Genomic DNA, 27,749 nt, shown 5'->3' on the forward strand with positions numbered 1-27,749 from the left:
AGGGTCAGGAGCTCACACAGCAGAACCCCATCCACTGCACCCGGGCCAGAACTGCCCTCTTAGAGCAATGCAAGGTCACCCCCACAACCTGAGCAGAGGGTGGAGTGAACACCGTGGGCAGGAATAAGAGTGACCCAAACCCCAGCTCCACGAGGGGAAATAAAAGACAGAATCAACAATAAAGTTAACAAAATGAACTTTTCCAAAGGGGCACAGCGAAGAGCCGGCTGAGGCTGTGGGATTGTTTATTCCGGGTTGTGTCCAGTCACACCGCGGCGCCAGCCTGGACAGGAGCCCAGGGTCCCCCAGAGGCGCAGGGTGGGGGAGGGGGAGAAAGCCGGGAGGGTTCACCGCTCCGGGGCTCCGCCCTGTCGCCCTGTCTCGTCTCGGTCCCTGCCGTGGTGCAGGGCTCAGGTGAGCGAGGTGTCGTCGTCACTGCCCTCGCCACCTGCACCCCCCACGCGCTCCTCCTTGCTCTCCGCCACCGTGCTTTCATCGATGTTCTCCAGCGAGTCCGCGTGTTGCACTGACAGCTCCGACAGCGCCAGGCTCGGCAAGGGGCTCTGCTCCGGGTGTAGCCAGGGCTTGTAGTGCGGCTGGTGCTTCTGCTTCCACTCGGGGTACTTGACGCACGCCTTGTACATCTTCTTCATGGCCTGAGAGCCCGCGGCAAGGCCGGAGTCAGAATCGGACAGGTCAAGGGGCGAGGAGTATGGGACTAGGGCTTCCCCATTTCCCCGGCAGCCCAGTTGCCCAGCCCGCGGAACCCGGACTCGGTCGGGTTTTCCCAACTCGGCCCTGGGTTCTAACCCCGCCCCTGGGCTCTAGCCACGCCCCTGAGCCCTAAGCCCGCCTTTCCTCTCTAGCCACGCCCCGCCTCTAGCCCCTCCCTCGGCTAGCGACGCCTCTCGCTCTAGCCACGCCCCTTGCTCTAGCCACGCCCCTCACGCCCCAACTCCCTCGCCGTCCGCTCCGCCTCCACCCGGACTCCTCTGGGCTTCCACATCCCACCCAGTCTCGGGGCCACTCACCTTGGGAGCCAGGAACTGAGAAGATTTATTCACCACCCACTTGGGTAAGGAGCCTGTGAGGGCGGGGAAGGGAGTGAGGACAGAAGGAAGGTGGGGCGTCTGGAAGCCAGCCCCCAGCCCCAGCCTGGGAGGATCGCCCTCGTCCCTGGGGGAGGGGGCCCTGGGAGAAAACCTCTGACTCTATTGGCCTCGCTCTCTTTCCACCAAAGCTCAAAGCTGTCGGGGCTAGAGTGATAGCACAGCGGGTAGGGCGTTTGCCTTGCACGTGGCCGACCCGGGATTGATTCCCAGCATCCCATATGGTCCCCCGGGCACCGCCAGGGGTGATTCCTGAGTGCATGAGCCAGGAGTAACCCCTGTGCATTGCCGGGTATAACCCAAAAAGAAAAAAAAAAAAGCTCAAAGCTGTTTCCTCCGTGCCCCACTCCACCCCCCACTTTGCTGAGTCCCAAAGGACACAGAAGAAAACCACAGGGTCCCTGCGGATCCCGGCTGCGTGTGGGTTGCAGTTCTAGCCCTCGGGATCCCCCCTCACCACCCCTGTCGACTGACAACCCTTGAGTTGGCCAAGCCTTCACCAATACCCCAGAGGCTAGCACTCCTCTGCCCCCTGCCCCAGGAACCCCCCTGCCTGCTGCCTGCCTGACCTCAGGGGCATCTGAACCGACACCCCAGCCTGCTCTGGCCTGAAATCCACAGCCTGCCTGTCCACCTTTTCATTCCCACTTGCCCTCTGGCACTCCACACACTCAATCTGGGTGGGCCCTGGAGACAGTAGTACAGGGATAAGGCATTTGCCTTGCGTGCAGCCACACCTCCAGCAATCCACGTTTGAATCCCTGGCACTACCTATGGTCCACCCCAAGCACACTCCTGAGCAACGAGCCAGGAATAGCCCCTGAGTAGCACTAGTTATGAGCCCAAGACCAAAATTAATAAATAAAAATGTTCAGGGTGGCTGCACAGATGTGAGTCAAGTACTGTGCCTAGTAATGCTATGTGCATCTGTCCTTCCATCCATTCACTCACTCCACAGTGCCAGCCCTGGGGACTGTCTGAGGGGTCCCAACAGTGTGGCAACTGCCCTGCGAGAGAAGAATGGGCCCACGGAGCCTGGAGTCACTGCCATCCTGGGTCTCTGGGACAGGGAGGTGGTATCTGGAGCAGCCCGAGAGGGTGCATCAGCAGGTATTTCTAGGCTACACTAGAAATAGGTGTGAGAAGGTCTACAAGAGTCCTAGCCATCTAGCACGAGATTCTTGCCCCTGCAAGAGTCAGGGCATAGGAGCAGTTTGGAAAACTTCTTCTGGTGAGTGGTCTGGCCAGACAAGGTGGCTAGGTGGGAAGAGAATCAGATTCTGAAGCTACCCAGGAGCAGAATCAAAAAGAATCAGAGTTGCTGGAGACAGTACACGGTTAAGGCTCTTCTCTTGCACACGGCTGACCCAGGTTCGATCTCTGGCATCATATATGGTCTCCTGAACACTGCCAGGAGTGATCCCTGAGTACAGAGCCAGGAGTAACCCCTGAGCATCGCCAGGGGTGGCCTCAAAGAATCAAGGGCCATGTTTGTGGACTTAAGAGAGCTGCCTAGGAACACACGTTGTTCTTGACCTGGGTCGGAGCAAGAGGCGAAGACACAGGTGCAGGGCCAAGCTTGGTGGGAGAGAGTGAGGAACTTAGCCAGGGACACGGGGACTGATTTCAAGATCCAAAGGGAGCTGCCCAGGAGACCCGCAATGCTAGACCTAGAACTCAGCAGAGTGGGTGATGTGGTCCTCACACCAGTGACATCGCGGACAGGGTCTTCCCAAAGGGGTACGAGGACTGGGGCTGGAGTGATAGTACAGCGGGTAGGGTGTTTGCCTTACACGTGGCCAACCCAGGTTCGATTCCCAGCACCCCATATGGTCCCCCGAGCACCACCAGGAGTAATTCCTGAGTGTAGAGCCAGGAGTAACCCCTGAGTATCGCCGGGTGTAACCCAAAAAGCAAAAACAAACAAACAAACAAAAAAATGGGGTAGGAGGACTAAGGCTTGTAAACTGCAGCCTCCAGATGGGCCCAGAATGTGGACCAGGTGGACAGTAGGGAGCAGGCCAGAGAAGGGGAGTCAGGTGGAAAGCCTGAACTCTTTTGGGGTGCAGCACCCACACCCTGGCCCTGCTTTTCAGACCACTGGGAAGTCTCAGTTCAAATGGTGTTTGGGACACCTGTGCCCTCACATATAGAAAACTGCTCCTCAAAGAGGCCCTGCTGACTCCCTAGTCGATCAAGCCCATCTCCAGTGGCACAGGGAAGGGTCCTGCCTAACTGGGCTCAGGGCCACACCCTCCCTCACCTTTGGGGTCCACCTGAGCCAGGTAGGTGATGACGCAGCTCTTGGGCCCCGTGCTCTGGATGAGGTAGCCCGTCTGGATGGACACGGCTCGGACCAAGTCTTTCCGAGGCGGGTATTTCTGGGAATGGAAGGTACAAGGAGATGAGATGAGACCGGAGGGGAAGTGGGGTGTCTGTGGGTACACACACATAGCACACATATGTGCACACACACATACGCGCATACATGCACTGACACAGTTTCCACTCCCACTGGAGGTCTGACGGGGAAGGGAGAGGAAGCAGGAGTCGGGCCAGGGCAGGTGGTCCTCACCTACCTTACGCTTGTCCTGCTCTCCTGGGGAAGGTTATTGAGCACACAGAGGGGCACCTGCACTCACACCCTCACCCTGGCCAGCTACTCCTGCCCATCCACCTGCATGGCAGTCAAGCGGCCTCTCCTCAGAGGGCACCATCTCTCACCTCTTACACTCCCCCACCCTGGCCAACGCACTGGCCCACCGTGGGGGCCCCTCGACCCTGTCCTCATGGGGTTGAAAGTCCCCGCGTTGGGGAAGGGGGAGAGTGTCATCATTCACACTGTGCAGGGAGGAATCAGAGTGTTCTCCCCATGCCAGTCTGGCCGGCGCAGCAGGGAGCAGGCAGTGCGACTCACGGGATGCTTGACCGAGTAGTTCATAATGATGTAATCGGTGCCCATGGGCAGCCAGGAGCGCAGGGTAATGACGTCGCGGTTCTTCAGGGGCTTTGGACACCTCCCTGTGGAGGGCAAGTGACAGGTCAGATCCTGCCTGCTTGCTTGCCCGGGAGGGAGTTGCCAGGCAGAGAGAGATGCCGGGACACCTTCGTAACTGCCAGCTCTGCATGCCAGCAGGCACCCTCCCAAAAGGGACAAAGAGTTCTCTCCCTTCCCACCTCTGCCATGCTCCTCTTTACCGCCTCCCCTGCCCTTCCTTTGCAGGCCTGGCCAGTTGTGTTGTGTTGTTTCTTGGGTTGGGGGGTGGGGGGGGAGCCAGATGTGATCTGTTTAGCACCAGGTGATGCTAAGAGCTTACTCCTGGCTCCGTGCTCTGGCAGGGCTCAGGGGACCATCTGCAGTGCCAGGTGGGTTGCATGCAAGGCAAACACCCTACCTGCTGAACTGTCTTTCCAGCCCTAGCCTGGCTGGTGGCGATGTGAATGTACGTGTGTGTGTGTGTGTGTGTGTGTGTGTGTGTGTGTGTGAGAGAGAGAGAGAGAAAGGGTGTGGGTGGGGGGCCCGGGCAGCCAGACTGCATTCCCGCCCACAGACTGTAGGAGTGTGAGTGCGAGAGGACCAGCCAGTGCAGCAGAGGGAGGGTGGGAGGCCTGGACGGAGGTGAGGGTCGCGGGGGGGGGGGGGGCAGGCGCGCTGGTGCCCCCTCACAGGAGTAGTAGCCCACGTCCGCGTTGACTGTCAAGCGGGCAATGTCGAAAGTCTCAATGACGTTGCTGTCCCATTTCTTTCGGTACTCAATGTCGTGTAGGACGTCGTAAAGGGTCTCGGCAGGCACATCGCGACACTCCATCCGGCACTGCAGAGAGACACACGGTTGTTAGGGATGCACGGCACAGAGGAGGGAAGACCAGAGGGATGACGGGAAAGTGGAGAGGGAGAGGGCAACAGAGAGGATCAGGGGCCTCTGAGGCCTGTGGGCTCACCTCTGGCCACAAGTCCTGCCCAAGGCTCCAGAAGCTGCCTGAGCCAGAACCCAGGGAGCCCCTGTACTCAGCATCACCTCCCTGTTCTCAGCCCTCATAGACCTCTCCCCTCACCCCTATACCCTCCCCTCTCTCTGCACTTCCCCAGACTTGTGCCCCGAGAACTTCGTGGGTAGAGGATTAGCACAGAGTCCGGTTCTGGGTACATGTTCAGTGACAGCACAAATGAACAGCAACAGCCAAAGCCTAAATGGATGATGTCCCCCCCCCCCCCCCCCAGGCTATGTATCACCTGGTCACAGTTTGTTCTTTTTTATTTATTTTTGCAATGCCAGAGTGTCACACATGCCGGGTAAGTGCTTCACCACCACCACCCTCCTCCCCTTTATGTTGTCCTTGTTTTTCTCTTCATTCAATGAACATTCCAGGATTTATTTATCTTTATTATTCTGCTCTCAGAGAGGTTCCCAACTAAAACAGGGGAAAAAAATAGCTACTGGTGCCTTTGCGACTTAACGCTCATAACAACTCTGTAGGACAAGAAATCCAAGGAGGAACTTGAGGGTACAGAGAGGTTAAGTTGCTTGTCTGAGGTCACTCAGCTGGAAAACAGCAGCGCTGGGAGTATTAAAAAAAAGACCAAGCTTCCCTAGTTTTGTACTCAGCAAGCTGAAACGCAGCCTGTGTACTTGTGAGATTTGTTTTCCTTCTTGCGTTAAGTGCTCAGGCTGCCCCCTCAGCAAATTAAATCAATCTTCATGGATCATTTATTTACAATTTATTTTGGGGGTCACACCTGGCAGTGCTCAAGGCTTACCGCTGACTGTGTTCAGGGATCACTCCTGGCGGTGACTGGGGTACTGTGGGGTGTGGGGATTGAACCTGGATTGGCCATATGCAAGGCAAGCACCTTAACCTCTGTTCTAGCCCTCTGACTCTTCTTGGGTCATTTATTTATAAGGCCTCTCAACACTAGGCACTCACCCGGTAGCCAGGGAACTTCATGTTTTATTTTACTTTGAACACAGAAGGAGATGCCTGCACGCTGCCATGAGGGGGAAGGGATCACTCTGACTCCTCAGCCTTGGGAAAGGCCTAGGTAGGACGAAGGGGAACTCAGGGCGGGCACCAGTGCCTACATCTCGAACATTCTCAGCCTCCAGGATGCAGCAAGTCCCAGTCCTTGCTCACCCTTTAGCAGAAAATGCAGGGGACAAGAGATCCAGCTAAATGACACCAAAACAATACCATATCTGCAGGACAAGTCAGGGCAGGACACCAGCTGCAGGGCTGGGCCACCAGCACCTCTGCGGGCTCATAAGGGAGGGACCAGACCAGCCTGGCTGACAAAACACTGTGAAATAAAAGGAGCGGCTTGGACACAACAGCTTTTAGGGCTTGTAGCTGGGACAGATGGAGAAATGCGCATATGGTCTGAGTATCAGCTGCGTTGAAAATGTACTAAAACAAAACGCGAGGTGGCTGGCTGCAAACAAAGCAGGTTGCGAAACAGAATGTACAGCGTCATTTCTTGGTTTTCTTGCTGCAGTTCGTGTTTCTTGTTTTCTACAATGTACAGGACTGCTTCTGCAATCATGGGGGGGAAAAAAAAACCCTTCAATGTAAAGGCCCCCTGAGGTTCTGTGAGGACAATGACCCATGCCAGCCAGGCGCTCTGCCACGGGCCAGCCACCGTCCACCACAGCACCGCCATGACAGAATCCCAAGCTCCAGGACACTCCAGCCTGGACACCTGCAGGACCCAAACCAGTTATCTCCCTCTACCCTCTTCTCTGTGAGGGGATGTGAGGAGCCCAGCCCCGGAACCACATCCTAGCTCCAGCCTGTGTGGGCACCCCTGAGGCTGTCCCTGAGAAGCCTCCAGTTGGGGGGAGATCAGTGGAAATAGGAAGGAGGCCAGCAGGGATACAGAGGTGGTGGTCAGCCATGCCAGGGAAAGTGGGAGCATCAGGCTTCCTGGAGAAACTCAGTATGAAAGGTGGGTGCCCTAGTAGTGAGGACACGTTGGGCAGGGGCAGAGGGAGGACACCCAGAGCATGGCCCCAGGGGAACTGTGGGACTCCTCTCTGCCGCCTGATATCAGAGGGCCACCTCAGAGAAATGGCAGCTCCAGGGACTGATTGGAACAAACAGATGAGCCTAGGATGTGTGTGTGTGTGTGTGTGTATGCGCATATGTGTTGAATCACACCCAGCAGGGCTCAGTGATCACTCCTTGCAGTGCTGGGGGACCAGGTAGGGTGTGCAAGACAAATGCCTTACCCCCATTCCACCTTTCTGGCCCCAAGACTGAACATCTGATTGTTTCCGAAAGAAAGGAAGTTCCCAGAGAGAACGGACCTTGCCCAGAGCAGACAGGAGCTAGCCCGAGGCTCACTGACTCCAGGATCCATTGCCCGTGGGTTTCCCAAGGCTTTCTCAAGGGAGAAAGGTCTGGTTTGGAGGTCCCACCTTGTGGTGCTTAGGGGATATTCCCTGCACTTACGAATTTAATTCCAGTGATTGCTCCTGGGGTTCTTGATTTCAAAGCATGCACTTCAGCCCTTTGAATTCTGTCCCATACATGGACTCTTCAATGAGGAACAGGGTCTTTACATAGCTTCATGGTAACTTCCAATCAGAAGTTCATTACAAAGAGAACACGAGTTACTTCAGAGTAGGGAAGTCTGGCAGGGACCACTTCGATCATATAGTCAAAGTGGAAGTCCCTGCTCGGGTGCCTGTTCAATCGGACACAAAGCAAATATTCCCACCAAAGAGGAATGATCTCCATCTAGGATTAAGGAAACACCACACACACACAAAGAGCAGTGAGATGCCTAAGAGATTGAGCACAGGCCTGAGCCATAGTACAGCAGGTAGGGCATTCGCCTTGCATGTGGATGACCCAGGTTCAATCCCCAGCATCCATTATGGTCCCCCCCCAACCCCACCCCCAGTACTGCTAGGAGTGATCCCTGAGTGTAGAGCCAGGAGTAAGCCCTGAGGCCAGTCAGGTGTGGCCCAGAACCAAAAGAAAACGAAAAACAAAAAGAGGTTGAGCACATGCTTTGCGTCAGAGGCCCCAGATTCCATCCCCAGCACTGCCTGGTTGCTCCCCTGAGAACCGCTGGAGCAACCCCAAGCACTGCTGGATGTTGTCCCTCACCCCAACATCCAGCAGACCAAAACAAAAAAGAAAATTGGACAAACCCAAAACGAGGGTTAGTTTTCAACATAACTGGTCTCAGTGTCAGGGGTGAGAAAGACCAGGAAAGACTACTTGGAGCCTCATGAAATTTGAGTAAACGAAGGAGAGTGAAAGTTAGTGAATGAGTGTGAGTGAATTAGTGAATGAAGGAGAGTGAATGAATGTGACTGAAGTGTGTGTGAGTGTGAATGTTTTGAGTGTGTGCCTGTGTGCATGAATGGATCAAGGGAAGTCCAGAATGGTGAAAAAAAGCACAGGAGAAGACAGACTGGGGTTGTCACTGCTGTCAGCTTCCACGCCTGCGCAGAGGCTGTGTGGCCAGCCAGGAACTGCACCTCCAAGGCCCCTGAGCCCACATTATCCTTGTCACAGATAGGAGACACTGGGGATTTGAAGATGGAGGGGATTGCCCGATCATGCAGCGGGCCAGCGGCAAAGCAGGGAGTGAAAGTGTCTTCCTGCACTCTGCACCATCCAGGGGGAGTGGGGAACTCGGCAGGGAGCAGAACTAAAACCAAGACTGGAAGCTGGTTTAGCTTCATTGAGGCCATGAGCACATTATCCTAGACAGGGGTGCATGGCGGTGCGCGGGCCCAGAACCATGCTTGGTAGGACCCTCAGGCACTGCAGAGAATGACCCCCGAGCACGGCCCCTTCCCCCTGTGGACTCCGTGATTAGGGCTGTGGAGGTGCCTGGCTCTGAGGCTCTCTCTGGGACTGCAGACCGACCGTAGCAGAACACGAGGAACTGCAAGACCCTGAGTCAAAGCTCTGCATAATGTATTGTTTGGTGGGAGGGTTCAGCTCGGTACGCGGGAGATTGAACTGGTGTCAGCCACTTGGAAGCACCTTAACCCTTATACATTTCTCCAGCCCCTGGATATCATTTGGGGGCACAGAGGTGGCCATCACCCAGCAGTGCTCAGGCTTCTGCCCTGATCACTCCTAGTGCTGCTCAGGAGATCATATGCATGCAGTGCCAGGGATAGACCCGGATCCTGCAAACAAGCCCCTAACCCATTATACTATTTCTTCGATATTTTTAAGGGGGGGGGGGGGCGCTGGGGCCATACCTGGCTGTGCTCAGGGATCGCTCCTAGCAAGTCTCAGGGGACCATCCAGGGTGCTGGGGATTGAACCCTGGTCAGCCATGTGCAGGCAAGTGCCTTGCCCGCTGTACTATCTCTCCCGCCCCCTTTTGTAACATTTTAAGAGTGAGAACCCAGAAAAGTCTTCCAGGTCGGTGACAGAATTGTGTGTACGTGTGTGTGGTGCCGGGGATGGAACCCAGGGCCTCTCACCTGCAAGGCAACTGCTGTGCCACAAGCCACCCTCTAGGCTGCTGGCAGACTCTTCAGGAAACAGGCAGCAGCAGGGAGGTGCTGGGGCAGTGGGCCCCTGGGCCTGGCGGGTACAGCAGGGAGGTAACCGAGACAGGCCTGCAGCCCGTTTCCGAGAGTCCTCACACGTACTCAACCCTCCCGCGTCACCCTGGCTCCCAGCCTGTCTCTCCCAGCAGACCCCAGGAGGCAGCAGAGCCAGGCTGGGTGGAGAAAATGACATCCCGCATTGTTCCTGCCCAGCCAGCCTGCTGCCACACCTGGGCACCAGCAAGGTGAAATTCTAAGAGGCCCGGGGAGTCCTGCGTCACCTGAGAGCACCCAGTGGGCGGGGCCATACGAAGACAGGCATAAGTCTCTGTTTTTCCCCTCTCTGTTCTTGGGTCGCACCCAGCAGTGTAGGGAGCCCTGCTTCCAGCGTCACCTTCAGGAATCCTTCCGAGCAATACCTGCAGCACAGAGGATGGAGCCCAGGCCTCAGTGCTTTGAGCTCGCTCTCCCCTCCAAGTCACGGCCACTGGGCCCTGAGCAGCACTCAGTCATTGTGGTCAGCGGCCAGGGAGCCTCTCCTGCATGGAAACCAGATGGGAGGAGGGGAGCGGAGGGAGTAGCCCAGCCAAGGAACCAGTCTCAGCTACAAAGACTCTTCTAAATTTTATTTATTTATTGTTTGGTGAGGCTGGAGCGATAGCACAGCGGGTAGGGCGTTTGCCTTGCAAGTGGCCAACATGGCCGACCCGAGTTCGATTCCTCCGCCCCTCTCGGAGAGCCCAGCAAGCTACGGAGAGTATCTCGCCCACACGGCAAAGCCTGGCAAGCTACCCGTGACGTATTCGATATGCCAGACACAGTAACAACAAGTCTCACAATGTTACTGGGCCTGCTCGAGCAAAATCGATGAACAACGGGAGGACAGTGACAGTGATTGTTTGGTTTGGGGGTCACCCATGTCAGTGCTCAAAGGTTACTCCTGGCTCTACACTCAGGAATTACTCCTGCAGGCTCGGGTGGACCAAGATGGGATGCCGGAGATCAAACCTAGGTCTGCCATGTGCAAGGAAATTCTCTACTGGTTGTACTATCGCTCCGGCCCCACAATTTTATTTTGTGAGGGTGGGTCGTGTAGTGGGTTGGGCAACTCGGTGCTCAGGGCAGCGCTCGGGAGACCATATGGGATGATGTTTTGCTGGCACTTACTGTCACTCCAGCTCTAGACTTTAATGCCTAGGACAGAGCAGGGATGCTGATCTGCAGCCATTTCACAGCTGCAAAAACTGAGGACCAGATAAGTGAAGCCAGAGAACACTACAGAATGAGCCCCCCGCCCCCCCCCCCCGCATCTGCTGTGGAACAGAATTCCTCGAATCCCAGCACCCCATGTCCCAAGAAGCCCTGAGGACTAGGGACTGGGGAACCCTGGCAGCTCAGCTCTTGCTCCGGGGTGCCAGGCCCATCTCGCCAAGCTTCCTGTCCTCTAATGAAAAATAGGGATGATAATGGTCTCCTCACTGGGATGCTGGAATTACAGAGGGCTATGGGCTGGAGTGATAGCACAGCGGTAGGGTGTCTGCCTTGCGTGCAGCCAGCCCGGCCAAGCCGGGTTCGATTCCTCCACCTCTCTCGGAGAGCCCGCCAAGCTACCGAGAGTATCTCGCCCGCAGGGCAAAGCCTGGCAAGCTACCCGTGACGTATTTGATATGCCAAACACAGTAACAATAAGTCTCAAAATGGAGACGTTACTGGGCCTGCTCGAGCAAATCGATGAAAAACGGGAGGACAGTGTTTGTGTTTGATGTACATGAGATGCCTGGGCCATAGAAATCCTCAAAACCAGTTTCCTGGGGGGGAGGGGAGAGAGTTCATCGGGCTGGAGCACAGGCCCTGGGTTCAGTCCCTGACTCTGCAGCTTCCCTGAGCACACCTGGGGCAGCCCTTGTGGCCGGAGCCCCCAAACCGTCAGGCATATGCAGCCTGACCAAGTATCCCAGGGAGTGCACCCCAGGCCCGCTGTGCTGGGGAGCTCCCTCCCCCAAAGCATCCCGTTCAGTGGCACCCGCAGGCAGCCAGCCCCTTCCACTGGATTCACCTCATGTGCCACCTCACACGCTGCAACCCAGGCACCTCCTGCCTCACACTGCTCCCAGCCCTCCCTTATCTCCCTTCCTCTATTCTGCCTCTGGACTCTGAGTGCAGTGGGGCCCTGCCCTTATGAGGGGCCAAAGGCTGGGGGGGGGGGGAGTGGAAGAACATATGCCTAGCACAGTGCACAGCCAGGCTGTGACCCAGGTGGGCCCTGCACCAGAGGGGGCCCCTGTAAAAAATACAGAATAGCAAGTGGAGCATTTGCCTTGCACACAGCCAGCCGGGGTTCGAGCCCCAGCATCCCATATGGTCCCCTGCCAGGAGTGATCCAGGAGTAGTAAGTCCTGAGTACCGCAGGGTCTGGTCTAAAACCAAAAAAAAGAACGGGAGAAGGGCCAGTGGGCCAGAGCATAGGCTGTGCATGCCTGAGGCCCAAGGTTTGATCCCCGGCTCTGTCTGGCCCCGTGAGCACCACGGGGAGGAGTCCTTAGCCCTGCCAGCGCTGCCTCAATCCAAAGCTACCAATCATATAAACAATTACTTTAAGGAAGGCAGAGGGGAGAGAAGGATACAGAATCCCCCTGGAGCACGTACAGAGACGGGAGCGGAGCCAGCAGGAACAGGGGAGAGAGAGAGACACTGGGTGTGAAGGCAGAGGCCCTGAGGGCCAGACAGGGGGCTCCAAGGCTGAGCTCCAAGGCTTCCCTGGTAGGAGGCCCAGGTGGGATCCCCAGCAGCGCACGGTCCCCCAAGCATCATCAGGAGCGAGCACCAAGCCAGGAGTAGCCCCTGAGTGACTGAAAAAGAAAACAAGAGCTGGAACTGCTGAGGGGGGGAACCGGGGCATTTCTGGCTGAAGGGCTGGTGGCTGAAATCAGGAAGGACAGAGGTGCCCGGAGTGCAGCCTGTCCCCACCCCCGCCTGTGTCCTCCCCACCCGGTGCTCCTTCCGCTCAGACTCTGGTGGGAGGAAGAAGACCAGGCATGGGGCCATGGGGGCCCCTGGCACAGGGGGGCAGAGGAGGGGGTGCCGGGGCACTCGGAGGGCTGGGCAGGGCAGTGGCGGGCGGGCAGGCTGTCTGACGCTCATGCCAAAACCTCCCCCTGAAGATTCCCAACACTCAGGGGCCCAGATGACCTTTTCTGCCCCCAAGCTGCACCCCACTCTGCAGATCACCCCTTGGGAAGCTAAGGCCAGAGAAGGATAAAGACTCTATTTGTGGGGCTGTGGAGATGCCTCAGAGGTCAGCTGCTCCTGTCTGGGTTTGGTCCCCAGCACTCCATGAAGACACCCCCCCACCCCCCGCCTTGCCCCGACCCCTTTCCCCACTGGGCCCGATCAGCACCTTATGACTGGACTCAAGCATGGACCCACCTGGCCAGGTTGGCTGTGAATCCCTGGCAGTAACCCCAGGGCCCTCCAAACACTCCCTAAACCAAGCCTCCCTGGGGCTGACCCGGCCCACAGCCATGCTGACCGCTCACCACAGCAGAGAGTTCTGGGAAAGGCCAACAGCTAAGCAAATCACCCTTTCCCAGCAGAACCAAATTCAAATCACAGGAAGTGGTCCTGCCCAGCGCGGGGCGGGGAGGGAGGAGGAACACAGCACACGGCCTAAGCCACAGCCACGGTCTCAAAACCATTGGCTCCCTGAACCCTGGATCCCATGGGGCTCGGCGTTCTGTCCAGCCATCTCCGCCAGCTGTTAGGGCACCAGGCCACTCTCCGAGCAGACACCAGCTCTTCTCCAGAGTGTCAGCCCCACTCTGCAGATGCTATCACTGAGGCCCAGAGAGACCCGGTGCTTTACAGAGTGCCAGAGCCTGTGCAGGGCCCGGCTGGCCCAACTGAGACAGAGGCGCTGCCGCAGGGTCTGTCTCATCATCGTGGATTCCAGAGATCGAGGATCCCACAACGGAAAGGAAGAGAGATTAAAATGAACGCCCCCCTCCCCCCACCCCACCTCCACCACCCCCACCACCCCCCACCAGCCAGGATGCGGGCAGTTCCGGAATGGAGCTCTGGGACTGTCCCAACAAAACTCCCCACCCCATCCTCCAAGCTCACGGGGCTCAAAGGCAGGGCCCAGCTGCTCCAAAACTCAACACTGGTCCACACAGGAAGCCCCCTCTGAGATGCCGCTGGCCACTGCACTGTCCCACCCCAGGCCCAGACAGATCACGCCTGAGAATTTCCCCTCAGAGAGGGGCTGGGGAAGGCAACGAGAGCTGAGACATCGAGCCCCTCACAGAAACTGCCCTTCCTGGGGCCCCAAACCTGGGGGCTCTTCCCGTTTCTCAGCCCCTGCGGGAGTGGGGGCATCTTCCTGCTAGGCCCTCAGAGAAGGCAGCACATAGATCAAGGGGCGGGACCCTCTTTTCCGCCCAGGGCCGTGGATCTCCATCACATCCTCCGCAGGCCGTACCATCTGGGCAGCCGGGCTGCGGGCAGCCGATGACACACACCCGTGTCTGTCCTGTGATTTCACAGGCCTGAGACAGCCCGTGGTCTGGACATTCCCCACCCCTTGCCTGATGCACAGGGACAACAAGCAACGCGGTTTAACACAATTTAAAAAAAAAAATGCCCCGATGGCTGCCCTGACCTGCCCACTGCCCCTCACTACCCACAGCCAGGAATGGCCCGCCAGTCTGCAGGCGGAAACCGAGGCTGTGGCAGATGCAGGCAGGGCCACGCATGCCGTCCTCCTAAGCTGCTCACTGTCACGAGGTGCCACGAGGCCAGGGAACGGCTGCCCTTGCCTCTGCAGTGTGGGGTAGGGGAGACGTGTGCGATTGAGCCCCCAGGATGGTGCAGAGGCCAGGGAGGTGGTCTTGCCCGTGCCCAGGGCAGATGAGAAGAGCGGCTGGTAGGTGTGAGGCGCTGAGGCCCTTCCCCCCACCCCCACCTTCCTGGGACACTCCCCCCCCCATCCCCCATCAGCCCGTGGCTATTTGGCTATTTTCGTCCTCAGTAGCCTCTTGGTTCCCCGAATGCCTTCAGGCTGGGCGAGAGGCCTCCTTCGTCTCTCCTCAAGTCCACCTGCCTGTCTACGTACGCTGCAGTACTGGGAGAAGCTTGTTCAGCCGGGCACAGAGCCTGCCATGTAGCCAGTGCTCAGGAGAGCTGCCCCCGGAGTGGAAGGACAGACAGGGGAGTCACCAGGAGGTGCCACGAGCTGGTGGTGCTCAGGGACAATCTCTTGGTCCGTGTCCCCAGCCCCTTCTCTGACTTTGTGGGGGGGGGGATGGGGTTGAGACTTACACTCAGCCGGGCCCAAGGGGACTCTCAGCTCTGTGCTCGGGGGTCCATATGCAGTGCAGTCCTGGGGGATTGAACCGGGGTCAGCCAGCCACATGCACCTGTCTGTGACTGAGAGCTGGAACTGGACCGTGGCCCTCGATGCTGCTGCTTTAGAGAGAAGCGGCGGCTTAAAGCCCCTGGGTTCCTGTCAGAGTCTCTGGCTTGAGATCTCAAGGATGAAGCTTTTAAGCCACTGTAAAATGCATGGTGGGGTGGGGGGGCAGAGGCTGTTTTGGGAGCTCTTGATTTAAGATCATTAATAGTTCTGAGAGCTAAGGACAATTATAATTGTACAGAGATGCCAAATGATACTCAGCTAATTAGCAAAAATGCCCACAGCTTATGAAGACAAACTGCCACACAGTTAGGGGCCGTAAAAACAGGGTGAACAATGGGGCTGAGGAGTGGGCTGAAGGGCTGGGGTGTCAGGGTTCAATACCCAGCACCATATGGTCCCCAGAGTACTTCCAGGTACGGTTCCACCCTCCCCCTGCATAATAAAACACACACACACACACACACACACAAACACACAAATTGGCTCCACTACTCTGAATAGCAATTTGGCAAACATTTAAAAAAAAAAAAAACCATTAAAATCTATCTTTCAACTTAGTTCCTGGAACCCCGGGAACAGAAATTTGTTTTCAGGGAAAAGAGGAAAAAAGTCTATTACCATATCCAAGACTATATTATTGAATTTATCATTCAAAGAACAGATCGGACAACCATCGCCCCAGCAGGGCCTGGTTGGTGACGAAGGCACATCCCCAGGCGCTTTTCTGGCCAGCTGCTGGGCGGTGGCGGTCCAGCCGGTACTGACCGCGTGACACAGGCTGACGGGGAGAGCCTGGAGGTACCCAGTCCTGTTTTCTGGAGCCCACAGAGCCTGCTGACCGATGGCTGGACAGCAGGACGGGGTTGCACTGGAGCCATAGCCTAGGCCAGAGACGCCTACCACCCTCCTCTCAGAAAAAAAAAAAAACACCCAGCGGCGCCCCTGGAAATCCCTGTTCTTTAATGAGCCCGCATAAATCATCTCCCCCGCAACTCTCCCCCGCAACTGCACCAGAGGCTAGGCTACTACCCAAGGCACCCCTGGATGGGTCCAGTGCCACCCGCCCCCTTCCCACCATGGTGGGGGGGGGGGTCACCCACTTTGCAGAAACAAAGGCTCAACTCTGTATGAGTCAACAATCCGGACCTGGCCGTGTGAGCCACTGAGAACCAAGAGAAAGCTCGACTCAGGAACTGTGGCTCGGAGGCAGTTTTCATTTTCAGGAATGGCCCTTCACCTTCTAGTTCAAGAGGCTTGCAGGGGCCTGGGGAGAGCGTTGGGGCTGCGGTGCAGGCTTTGCTCTGTTTCCATCCCCTGGACACCACAGGGTGTGCTTCGGTACCAAACAAACCAAAAACAGTCTCTTTCCGGGACCTGGGAGCCGGGGCTACCCTGGGGCAGGGCTTGGGGAGGGAGGGGCAGGGCTGCCTGGGAAAGGGAGGTTCGCCCAAGGCTGTGACCGGGAATGGAGTCAAAGAGGATCGGACCCCTCCACCACCCTCGACCTGGGGGTCAGGGCAGGGCAGAGGGAACTCCTGCAGGATAAGCAGGGAAGCTCCCAGTGCAAAGGAGGGGAAGGGGCAGAGGAGCTGGCTCGGCCTGCCTGGTGTGGAGCAGACGTAAGCAGGGCCACTCCGGTGACCCCGGGGGAGATGTCAAGAGGCCAGAGGAACTGGAGCCGTTTCCTGGGAACTTCCCACTCTTCTGCTCATTCATTCACCGCTTCTGCAAGTGGTTGCAGGGCACCAGCTCGATGCAAATTGCCCTCCCTGGGCCTCCCTGGGCCGAGGTGCCCAGGGAGGAAGGAGGAAGACTTCGCCCATTTGTCAGTGGTGGCTTATCAAAGCAAGAGGCGGAGCCGGCCATGCATCAGAGTGACCCAAGACCTACCCTGAGGGGCACCCCTGGGGGACTGTGATTGGTGGAGGACCCAGAGAATCCCCAGGAGGGCAGGGTTTGGGATGAGGCCTGTCCCTGAGGCTCCCCTTCCCCCACCCCTCCTTGCACTGGCTTCCCAGCTGCCGTGGACTGGCCTCTTGTCTGCAGGGAAGCAGGTCTGGCCCCACATGTCCCATCTTTCCCCACATTTGTGTGGGGTTTGTTTGAGGGTAGGGGTCCACACCCAGCAAAGCTCAGGGGTTACCCCTCATTCTGCACTAAGGAGTCACTCCTGGCGATGTTCAGGGCACCATACAGCATGCCCGGGACGGAACCCGATTCAGCTGCACGCAAGGCAAGTGTCCTACCTGCTTCGCTATCACTCCAGCCCGCCCCTTCCCCACTTGAGCTGTTCTGAGGCCGGTGGAGAGTGAGGGGCTGCCATACCTCCCCAGACAGCTGCCCACATGCCTGCTCTGCTCCCCTCTCCCCCCGCCCCCCACCCTGGGCTCTGATCTCCAGCCCCTCTGCTTCTGGCTGGGGAGAGGCCGGGACACATAACAAAACAGGCTGACGCTGACACGACATGGAACCAGGTGCAATCAGAACTCCCAGGCCTGACTGCCAGAGAGCTCCTGCCCCAAAGTTCTCGGGAGCCCCAGACCCCCTTCAGCAGCCGCCAGGGCACCCCTGTCTGGCCAGTGGTCAGCCGCCGGCCACCCCTCCTGTTGTCTCATCAGCTCCACCCTGTGGCTGGGAGTCTGGGCTAGGTCCTGTCTTGCCCTCACTCCTCCCTGCAACATTTCCTCCCCAACTCCTGGGCCAATCCTGCAGCCAGGGAGCCTTCTAGAACTCAGAGCTGCTGCCAGTACTGCCCATGCAGAGAGTCTTGGCACTCGGCCCGCTGCCTTCAGCATCTTCCCTCCAACGTGTCCTGGGCTCTGCTATCCTCCCCTCCCGTCAGCCCGCACGCCTCCCTCACCGAGGGGGCACCGACCTTCCCCGCCTGCCACCTAGCTCTGACGCCAAAGGACCAGCGCCCTCCACCCCCGCCCCACCGGGCTGAGTTCTTGGGAGGGCTGTCACCAGAGCCGCTAGTCCCCCACTAGGCTGGAGAGCTGGGCCGGGGGCTGAGCCATCCCACGTCCCTCGCACCAGTATAGACGCCGGCAGTGCAGGTGGAGGCAGGGGAGGGGGCTGCAGTCAGGAGCTGAACAGGGATGGGGGCCAGGCAGAGACAGAGGCCACAGCAGCCACTAGGACGGGCAGGCACGCCCAGAAGAAAAGCACCCCATTAGGGGCAGATGCTGAGACCAGGAGAAGCCAGAGGCCGAAAGGGAGGCTGGAGGCAGGGAGGGGAGAAGGGCTGCAGAGCCAGAGCAGAGCCAGGGGGCGGGAGGCACCGGAGACAGCTGAGGAGACATAATTGGATCAGAGACAATTCTGCTGCAGTGAGGGGGTGTGACTCACACACAGCAACCCAGACCCGGCTCGCACGCGGAGGCACACACACACACACACAACTTTAGGGAGGCGCACGCACAAACACGCACACACAGACATGCACACATCACGCACACACATACATGTACACATCACTTGTACACACACACATGTTCACACATATGCACACACTTATACAGCACACATCTACTTACACGCGCATGTACACATGCACACATACATTTACACGTGCACACAGGCCATGCACACACACACTCACAGACACATGCACACATACACACACACTTGCACACACACATATGCACACATACTCACAGGTATGCACACATGCACATATACACTTATCCATGCACACACAGATATGCGGACATACACTCATAGGCACACATAGCACATGCACACAGACACTTATATACAGACATGCACACATATTTACACACGCACACATGCACACACATGCACATACACACTTATTATGTACACATACACTCATAGGAACAGGCACACATACACTTGTAGATGCACACACATGCACACATATGCTCACAGGCACGTGCACACATACAATACACTATACATGCACACACAAATACACAGGGACACACACACACCTACAGATCCATGTACATTCAGCAGACACACACACACACACACATACACACACAGATGTTGTGCTCCGGTGTCAGCAGAGGTCCAGAGGCGCCGTCCAGCCCAGCACCTGCCGTCCAGCCCTGCGCACAGAAGGCGCCCACAGAAGGCCAGAAAACCCCACCACACCCTCTTCCCTCACAGCCACCATCTGCTACCTCATCTCATTGTTTATTTTACTCGTCTCCCCCTTGGGATGTCAACCCACGACAGCAAGATCTGATCCGTCTGGCGTGCCACTAAATTCCTGGCTATCACACAAATCTTGGCGTACAGTACATGCTCATTAAAGATCACCCGCAGCGTGAACGCTGGACACAGTGGGACCCCGCTCCCTCTGGGGCTCAGACCTCTGCCTCCGTGAAGCCTCCTCACCTCCCTGCTTCAGGGCCCGCCGACTTGGAGAGGCTCACAGACATTCCGGGCAGGCGCTGGCCGGGAGAGCCCAGCGCACCAGGGGCATGAAACCCAGAGGGTGAGGGGAAATGTTTCAGGCACCCCAGAGGAGACAGCGGCGGTAACTCATCCCCCATTTCCTGTGTGCATAGGGGGCTGGGGGATGTCCATGTGCAGCCACTGTCTGCTCCAGGACGGGATTCTAGAGACATCAGCCAGCGTAAGGTCAGGGCTGGGAAGCAGAGCGGCGGAGAGGGCAGTGTTCACTCAGTGGCATCCCTCAGCCATCCCCCCCAAGTCTCCCCACCCAGGCCACCTGCCCCCTGTCTCCACAGGAGGTTTGGTGCTGCCCCCTCACACAGCTCTGGGCCGGCTCCTTCCTTCCCCCTCCTCCCTGGAGCACTCCCTTAAAGTGTGCCAGGGAAGATAAAGTGAGGCCCCAGGGGACAGGGGGCGCCTCACACCTCTACATGCCCCCACAGCATCCTCCCCTGCAGCAGGACTCACTCACGCACCCAGGGACAGGGTGAGGGATGGGCTGGATGGGGACAACCCAGCTTCTTAAACTCAGGGTGCCCCATAACTGACTGTTGGGGGTGGGGGGCTAGCTTAGAGTAAAATGACATATGATTCATTCGCAGCAAATCTCTGATTTGCATACTTGTTTTATACGCCGCTAAACCCTGTTCGTGTAAAACTTTCTCAGGCAAGGGAGCACAGAAGAGCTCAGTGGGCCACCCGGGTTGGGCCCCCGATTCTGACCCACTGTTCCCTGAGCAGTGCCGGCAGCGACTCCTGAGCACAGGGCTGGGAGTAGCCTTTGAGTATCACAAACCCCATAAATGCCCATAAATGACAAGGCACAGAGCTTTGAGAGACATCCCTGGTACCCTGGGCTGTGGCTGTCAGCTTCCAGGCACGGGCTGGACTTTGGGGTCCCAGCACCGACAGTCAAAGGGGCCCAGTCGGGCATGGAGACAAACGACAGGTGCAGGCAGGACAGCAAAGCCATCTGTCCCCAGGCCTCCCTCCTTCCCTCATCTCCTGAAACTTTAAAGACTTTCGGCTGGAAACTGAGCCGGCTCGGCTCTTTAAAGTTTAAAAGCCAGAGCAGAAGCCGGGGCACAGAGCCTGCGGGGCTCCCAGACAGGACACCCACCCCCACCCACTGGGGGGCCACACAGCCACACGGGGTCACAGCCCACCGGCACCCCCTTCACAGTTTACACACTACAGAGCACTATACCACCAGCCCCGCCCCCGCCATGGCCTCCTCACCTCTCTGGGTGCCATCCCTGCATCTCCGTACCCCTGCACCCTCCAGGAATCCTAGGTTGAGTTTTCTCTTTTTTTTTTCAATCCCCCCTTTTTTTTTTGGCTTTTTGGGTCACACCCGGCGATGCACAGGGGTTCCTCCTGGCTCTGCACTCAGGAATTACTCCTGGCAGTGCTCAGGGAACCATATGGGGTGCTGGGAATCGAACCAGGGTCGGCCTTGTGCAAGTCAAACACCCTACCTGCTGTGCTATCACTCCAGCCCGCCCAGGTAGTTTCTAACCCCCTCAGCCCTCACATTGTACCCCTGGCAGCTGTCTTGCCCTTCCCCCCTCTCCCGTGGCCCCAGGCCTAAAAGGGTGACCTGAGCACCCCTCAGCTGAGTACACTTAGCTCCCGGGGAGGAAGAAGCCACCTGGAAATGCTCCTAGGCAAGGCTCGGGGAGGACCCCTCTCCTTATGCTCCCTGCATTGTCCCCCTGTCCCCAAACCTGTACAGAGGCTATTGAGGGAAGTGAGTGCCAGGCCAGCTGCGTGGGCCCCTTTCATAGCCCAGGAAGCTTGAGGCGAGCATGAAGGCCCTGGGATTATGGTTGTGTGTGTGTGTGTGTGTGTGTGTGTGCGCGCGCAGGCTCCCTCTCCTCCAGCCTCAGACCAACCCAGGAACCTCCCAAAAGAGGCATCCCTGAAACCTTGGCCATCCCAACTCCCTCCCCTGCCCGTCTACTCTGAAGCCTGCCCTCTCAGCCTGGCTCTGGGGGGGAGGGGGTCTTGCCTTCAGCTGCCCCCACCCAAATCAGAGTCAGACCCGCCCAGTTATGAGCCTGAGACCTAACCCTGGGACCCAGGGCCCATGGAGCCCTGGATGACGCCCAGACTACCAAGACCTTCCAGAAGCCAGAGCCATAGTACAGCGAGTTGGCTATTTGCGCTGCATTCGGCTGGCCAGGGTTCAATCCCAGGCATCCCCAAGGGTCCCCCAGCAGGGCCAGGAGTAATTCCTGAGCACTGCCGAGTGTGGCACACAAACAAAAAAAAAACCTTCCTGTGTCTCCCCCCCCCACCACCACCACCACCACCCTGCCACTTCCTGGAGAGGGGGAAGCTGGGGCGGGCGGGCCGGGCCCTAGGACTTGTGTGGCTAAGGTCTCGGGGGTCCGTCCCTGCCACCACCTGGCCCCCAAGTACTGCTACAGCAGAAGTAAGGGGTGAGGGAGAGCTTCCAGGGCTGGGTGCAGGCGGGTGGGTTCCCCAAACACCATGGGAGCGTTTTCTGACCTCCGAGAATCGAGCCGGGAGTGGTCTCAGGCACTCATAGGTGGGGCCTCCCCAAAACCAATAAACAAGTAGATAAGAATAAGAGGAAGAAAGCCAGCCGCAGGGAGGAAGAGACCCCTGAAATGGGCCAGTCCCAAGAGGAACAAACCAACGAGAGGGAGAGGCCGGAATGAGCCCCGCCCCACCACCACAGATAAGGGGACTGAACTGGAAAGGTGGGGTGACCCCCAAGGTGACAGGCAGGCTCTGGGCTCTGGCCCAGCTGGGTGGCCTCCAGGCTGCCTCCCATAATGACACAGCACAGGCCAAGCACAGCAGGCGCGGGCAGGCGGGCGAGTCCCTGACAAGGCCCCAGGGAGCCAGGAGAGTCCCCAGTCCTGCCACAGCCTGACCTATGCCCCTCTGCACCCCTACCCTCAGGGACTCGTGAGGGACAGTTGTGAAGATTCAGGGGAAAGATGCTACCCGACCCAGGTCCCCCTCAAGACTCAGAGGCTGGGGCTGGAGTGGGTAGGGCATTTGCCTTGCACGCGGCCAACCCGGGTTCGATTCCCAGCATCCCATATGGTCCCCTGAGCACTGCCAGGAGTAACTCCTGAATGCAGAGCCAGGAGTAACGCCAGTGCATTGCCGGGTGTGACCCAAAAAGAAAAAAAAAAAAAAGGACTCAGAGGCCCCTGAGGTGGTTCTGCCTTTTGGGGGGGGGGGGGGGGGAGAGGCGAAGGGTCCCCCCTGGGGGTCAGGAGGAAGTGGCATGGGAGTTTGGGTCTCAGTGGGGGCCTGTGGTGTGGGACAAGTAGACAGTGACAGGGGGACGGAGAGCCCTGCAGAGGACGTGGAGTCACAGGACAGGAAGTCAGCAGGGATAGGTCCTCGCAGCACAGCTTCCGGTGGGCCTCAATCACAAGCCCCCCAGGAAACCCTCCCCCCCTCCTCTGCCCTCCTGCCCAGCCCCTGAGGGCCCCAGTCCACCCCGACAGCTTCCCACTGAGTCTCCGCCTCTGGGGACATCTGCCACACAGCAGGCAGGGATGCTGGGACGGTCAGGCCGCACTCCGGTCAGCACTGGAGATGTCTGGGGACAGGCTGTCAATCTCCTCCAAGCACACAGCAGGACCCAGCACCGCCAGGACAGACGGGCCCTGTGGGATGATGTCATCTGCTCTCTCTGTCCCCTGCTCCTCAGCCCTCCCCCAGGGCCCACAGCTCACAGGGAGGAATGGCCAGACCTTCACTGCCCCCCCTTGTACCAGGTCCAGCCTAGCCCAAGGTCCTGGCCTGCGACAACGATAGTGTCCTCACATGAAATACCCATAGAGAGGGACACGGAGTCCCAGAGGGGCACAGGCCAACCTGAGCTGTCCCAGGCCCCTTGACAAGACTAATCTGCAGACTGCCATAGGTAACACAACGGACTGACACACACACGGCGGAGCGACAGGACAGCGGCAGCACTTGCCCTGCACGCAGCTGACCAGGGTTCGATCCCTGGCATCCGGCACGGTTCCCCCAAGTCCCACCAGTAGTGATTCCTGAGCACAGAGTCAGGACTAAGCCCTGAGCACTGCCAGATGTGGCCTCCCTCATGCCCAAAACAAAAATCAAAAACAATGACTGACTCAGAAGGAACGGTGACACCCCACCCCCACCACTCGCTGCCACGGTCACTCACAGAGCCAGAGGCCACCAGGAGAGAAACTGGAGCCTAGCCTCCACTGACCACCCCCCCCCCCCCCAGCAAATGACAGCCCCTCACTTAGTATTCTTTTAAGGAAAGCTGTCGGGGAGCCTGAGACCCTGAGGCTGGAGACTCAGGTTCAGGGTCCATGTGGCCCTTAGCTATGGGCCCAGGATCAAGTCCAGTATCTGCCCCAGAACAGGACCTGACCTCGCTAACGTGCCCAGTGCAGGCCAGGAGTAGGCCAGCGGAGAGTCAAGGAAGGAAAGGGATGCTGAGTAGAGCAGCAGGCCCTGCCTCTGTCCCAGCTCCAAGAGGCCCCCAGGAACCCCTGGGAGGGGAGCAGGGAGAGGAAGGGGAGACACGGAGCCGACAGGCAGGCCTGCGCCCCTCCTTATCCCCCTCCAGGATCACGCAGGGCTGTATGGCTCAGCAGGCAGGGGCCAGGGCAGAGGACGGTGGGACTGGAAAAATGTAGATACAGCCCAGGAGAGGCCCCCTCATCCAGGGACGCTGGCTTCTGGCCTGACCTTGGCCAGCAAGCCACGCCCCTCTCGGGGCCTCGCTTTCTCGCTCCTCAAACAAGAAAGGGCTGATGAGAACACAGCGTCCTTCAAAGAGTTCTGCTGGGGTTAAATGTCATCCTGTTGACTAAGAGGTGAACCCAAGCGGACAGCCAGGCTGCCCACTTTGGGTGCCCCATGACCTCGGGCATATGGCGCACCCGCTCTCGGCCTTGGGTGCTTGTCACAGGGGAAGTCAAGCCCACTCGCCTCAAACTGGCCTGTGACCAAGCTGATGGGGGACATGCCTGGCTCCGAGCAGAATCTGGGAACCGTGGAGACACAGGGTGGGAGAACTCAGAGAGCAACCACCACTCCCAGTGTTGAGGGGTCCATCCCCAGTGCAGGGCTGGCCTTCAGGATGCCCATAACCAAGGGCATCCTTGGGACCCTGTTTTGCTCACTTCCTGTCCCCCACACCCTCCCACTTCTGTGGGAGCAGAACTGGAGTACCGTAATGGCAGAGAAAACCGGAAGGGGCTAGGCTGAGAGGCTGGAGATCCAGGTACCAAGACCAGCTCTGCTGGGACTTGGTTCTGTGCCCTGGGGTGAGCTTCGCTGAGCCTCAGTGTCGTCGCTTGCACCCCAGAGAAGAGTGGGATGGGGAGGGGCAGAATGGAATGCTAAGGGTCATCTGGTGTCGTCTCCAACCTCTGTTCAGCCTAAAAGGCTGGGGTCCGGCCATGTCACCCACGCCAGATTTTATAACAGCCCTCACTTCCCAGGGGGGTGCCCGACGATGGGGCAGAAGAGAGAGCACAGCGGGTGAGGAACTTGCCTTCAATCCCGGTATCCAACAGGGTCCCCTGAGCCTGCCAGGAGTTAATTCCTGAGTGCAGGGACAGTAGTGACTCCTGAGCATCACCGAGTATGACCCCCTCACCCCCCCACACACACACCCAAAAACAAAACAAAACCAAAATATCCCAACAAACCAAGGGAAGTTCCTGCCAATTCAGATTTGGTGGTCAGAGGTTTGGTGGGGCAAGGCAGCCCCCAGACCCGCCAGGGCCAGGCCTGGGCAGGCAGGTGTATTTATTAACCAGGGCAGATGGAGGCGGCAGCTCCGCCCTGTTGACACAGGGGTGGGAGTGTTGGCCTGGCTTCAGACCTCCCCTTCCCTCCCTTCTGGGGAGCCGGCACTGGGAAGGTGCACTGGGCCTTCAGCCTCTCCCTGGTAGCCCTGCCCTCACAACTATCTTGCTCACCGTCCAGTTTGTCCTTCTGCTCCTTCCTGCCTTCCCTCCCTCCTTCCGCCACTGTTCCTAGGTTGGATGCTGGAGTGCAAAGAGGTAGGGCCTGTCCATGTCCTCAGAGGCACAGCGCGGTGCTCAGACACCAGCCAGGTCCCCCCCCCCCTCCCCAGGAAGTGCTCAATCCAGAGTCCTTGGGGCTGAGCAGGGAGGCCCCCAAGAAGGGGGGAGGCAGAGAGACAGTCAGGCTGCCAGGTGCAGATGGGGTCATAAAGGCAGACAAGCAAGCGAAAAGGCACCCGGGGACAGATGGACCAAGCTGGAAATGACTAAGACAGCGTGAGGCATGGAGACAGGACGTCAGACTCTGCAGCCAGCACAGGCCCTGCAGGGAGGCCAAGAGGCCCGAGCTAAGTGCAAGACCGGGGCTGAGCGGTGACGGGGTGCGGGCTCTGCTGCGGGGATACAGCCCCCACCCATCTGAGACTGCAAGACTAGGAGAAGGGAGGGGAGGGAGGCCCTCTGCCACCAGTGAGGGTCAAGCACAGCAAAGGCAGAGCTGGGGCGGCCCCCAGGCCTCCAGACCGCAGTCCCCAGGGCCTCTGTTCCATCTGCACAGCCCTGGGAGGAGTGGGTCCACAGCTCCCCTCCCCCTCCTGCTCCTGTTCTATAACGGGGCCTGGGTTAGTGCTGGCGGGGTCACAGCACACAAGAGCTTCCCTCCACCTCGCCTCCCAACACTCTTCCCAGCCCTGGGGAGTCCCACGGGAGCCTCAGGGAGCAGCCAGAACAGGAAGAAATCAGAGACCCCGGCACCCTCAGGTAGACAGTGTGGGGGACTAGAGACCTAGTTTGGGGCACGAGGACCAGAAATGAGGGCATCAAGGGCTCAGGATCCCACCTGGAGTAGCAGGGGCCCTGAAGCTATGAGCAGGGCAGAAGTAGGCACAAAAGCCAGAGTTCTCCTCTCCTCTCCAGGCCTGGGGTGGGGAAGGGGGAGGGGGGGCGATCTCTGTGCCATGGGGGCTTGCCAGGCAAACTGTGTCTCCTGGTGTCTGGCAGGTGCACAGCCAGGTGTCGGAGGCCCTGCGGGGACCCCCGCCCGTCCCGCACACCGACTCCCAGGCTGCACCTGCAGCGGGCACCCTACCTTGATCTTGTGCAAACTCCGCTCCATCTCCAAAGCCTGGACCCACACAGCCACGCCGGCCTTGCTGTAGGTCAGGTTCCAGCCCTCCTGGGCCTCGCACTCGGACCGGAAGCTGCGGAAGTCCTGGTCGTCGGGCACCTGGACACTCTCGCGGCCCAGGACTGGCCGCGGCCCTGGGGGCTCAGTGGACGCGGCTGCCTTCTCCATGGGGAAGCCCGGGGCCCAGGTCCCAGAGCCCGGGCTCTCTCGTGGGTCCTCCTAGGAGGCTCTGACACCGCCGACGCCGCTGCAGATGCTGACGCCACCTTCCTGGGACCTGTCAGACCGGTTTGGGGACCCGAGTCAGCGCGGCCGGCCGGGGGCGCGGGTGGGGCTGTCCGGGGTCCCCGGAGGAGGAGCGTGTGTGGTGGGCAGGGGCCGACCCCCCTCCCGCGGCGCGGAGGGGGCGCGGAGGGGGCACGGAGGACGGGCTGGCACAGGGTCATCCCGGGGGCGCTACTCGGGGGGCCGTCCCTGGGACCGGAGTGGGGGACCCCCCCGGTGACAGCCTCTCCGGAGGGGCCCCGCGCGGCGCGGAGCTGCCGGACGCGCTCAACTAAGTCGGAGGCGCGGGGGGTGGGGGGCTGGGGTGCGAGGGCGGGGGGTGCGGGGGGTGCAGGGGTGCGGGGGGTGCAGGGGCGCGGGGGCGCGGGGCGCGGGGGCACGCGGGCCGGCCGGCCGTCCGGGCTGCGGGGTGGGGCGCTCACCTGTGCCCGCCGCGCCGCCGCCGCCGCCGCCGCTGCCCCGGGCGACCGGGAGGAGCGCGGGGCCCCCGCTCGGCGCCGGGGCTCGCGGGCTCCGCGCGCCGGGTCGCTGTTTTCCAGGCTGCGGAGGGAACCGCGGCCCGAGCGGGGAGCCCCGCCCCGCCCCGCCCCGCCGGGTCCTAGCGCCCGCCCCCGCCCACCCCCGTGCCCGCGGGGACCTGGCCTCGGGCGGCGCCCCGGGGGGGGGGGGAGGCCCGAGCTTGCCCGGAGGGGACGAGAAGGCGTGGGCTCCGCGCAGGGGGCCGAGGAGGTTCCGGAAGAGGGGTCCTGGAAGTTCGCAGCGAGAACCTTGCTCTCCGCTCCCCCCCCTCCCATACTGAGAGTCATCTCTGTGTGGGCAGAACCACCCCAGGTGCTCCTCCCCCGCGTACACCAAAGA

General features: G+C 59.2%; 2 protein-coding genes across 2 annotated transcripts in view; both read right to left on the minus strand.

Annotated features, from left to right (window-relative positions):
• FCHSD2 (FCH and double SH3 domains 2) overlaps positions 1-27,749 on the minus strand; it is a 365,756-nt gene that overhangs the window by 47,752 nt on the left and 290,255 nt on the right. The window lies entirely within an intron of this gene.
• STARD10 (StAR related lipid transfer domain containing 10) lies at positions 180-27,477 on the minus strand. The gene is made up of 7 exons (XM_056116017.1): positions 27,314-27,477; positions 26,568-26,883; positions 4,777-4,924; positions 4,027-4,130; positions 3,373-3,490; positions 1,032-1,084; positions 180-656 (listed from the first exon to the last, which is right to left on the minus strand). The coding sequence occupies exons 2-7, from the start codon at positions 26,772-26,774 to the stop codon at positions 411-413; spliced, it is 876 nt and encodes a 291-aa protein (XP_055971992.1). The 5' UTR covers positions 26,775-26,883; positions 27,314-27,477; the 3' UTR covers positions 180-410.

This window comes from Sorex fumeus, unplaced genomic scaffold (genome assembly GCF_029834395.1).
Source record: "Sorex fumeus unplaced genomic scaffold, SorFum_2.1 ptg000030l, whole genome shotgun sequence".
In the NCBI taxonomy this organism is placed as follows: domain Eukaryota; kingdom Metazoa; phylum Chordata; class Mammalia; order Eulipotyphla; family Soricidae; genus Sorex; species Sorex fumeus.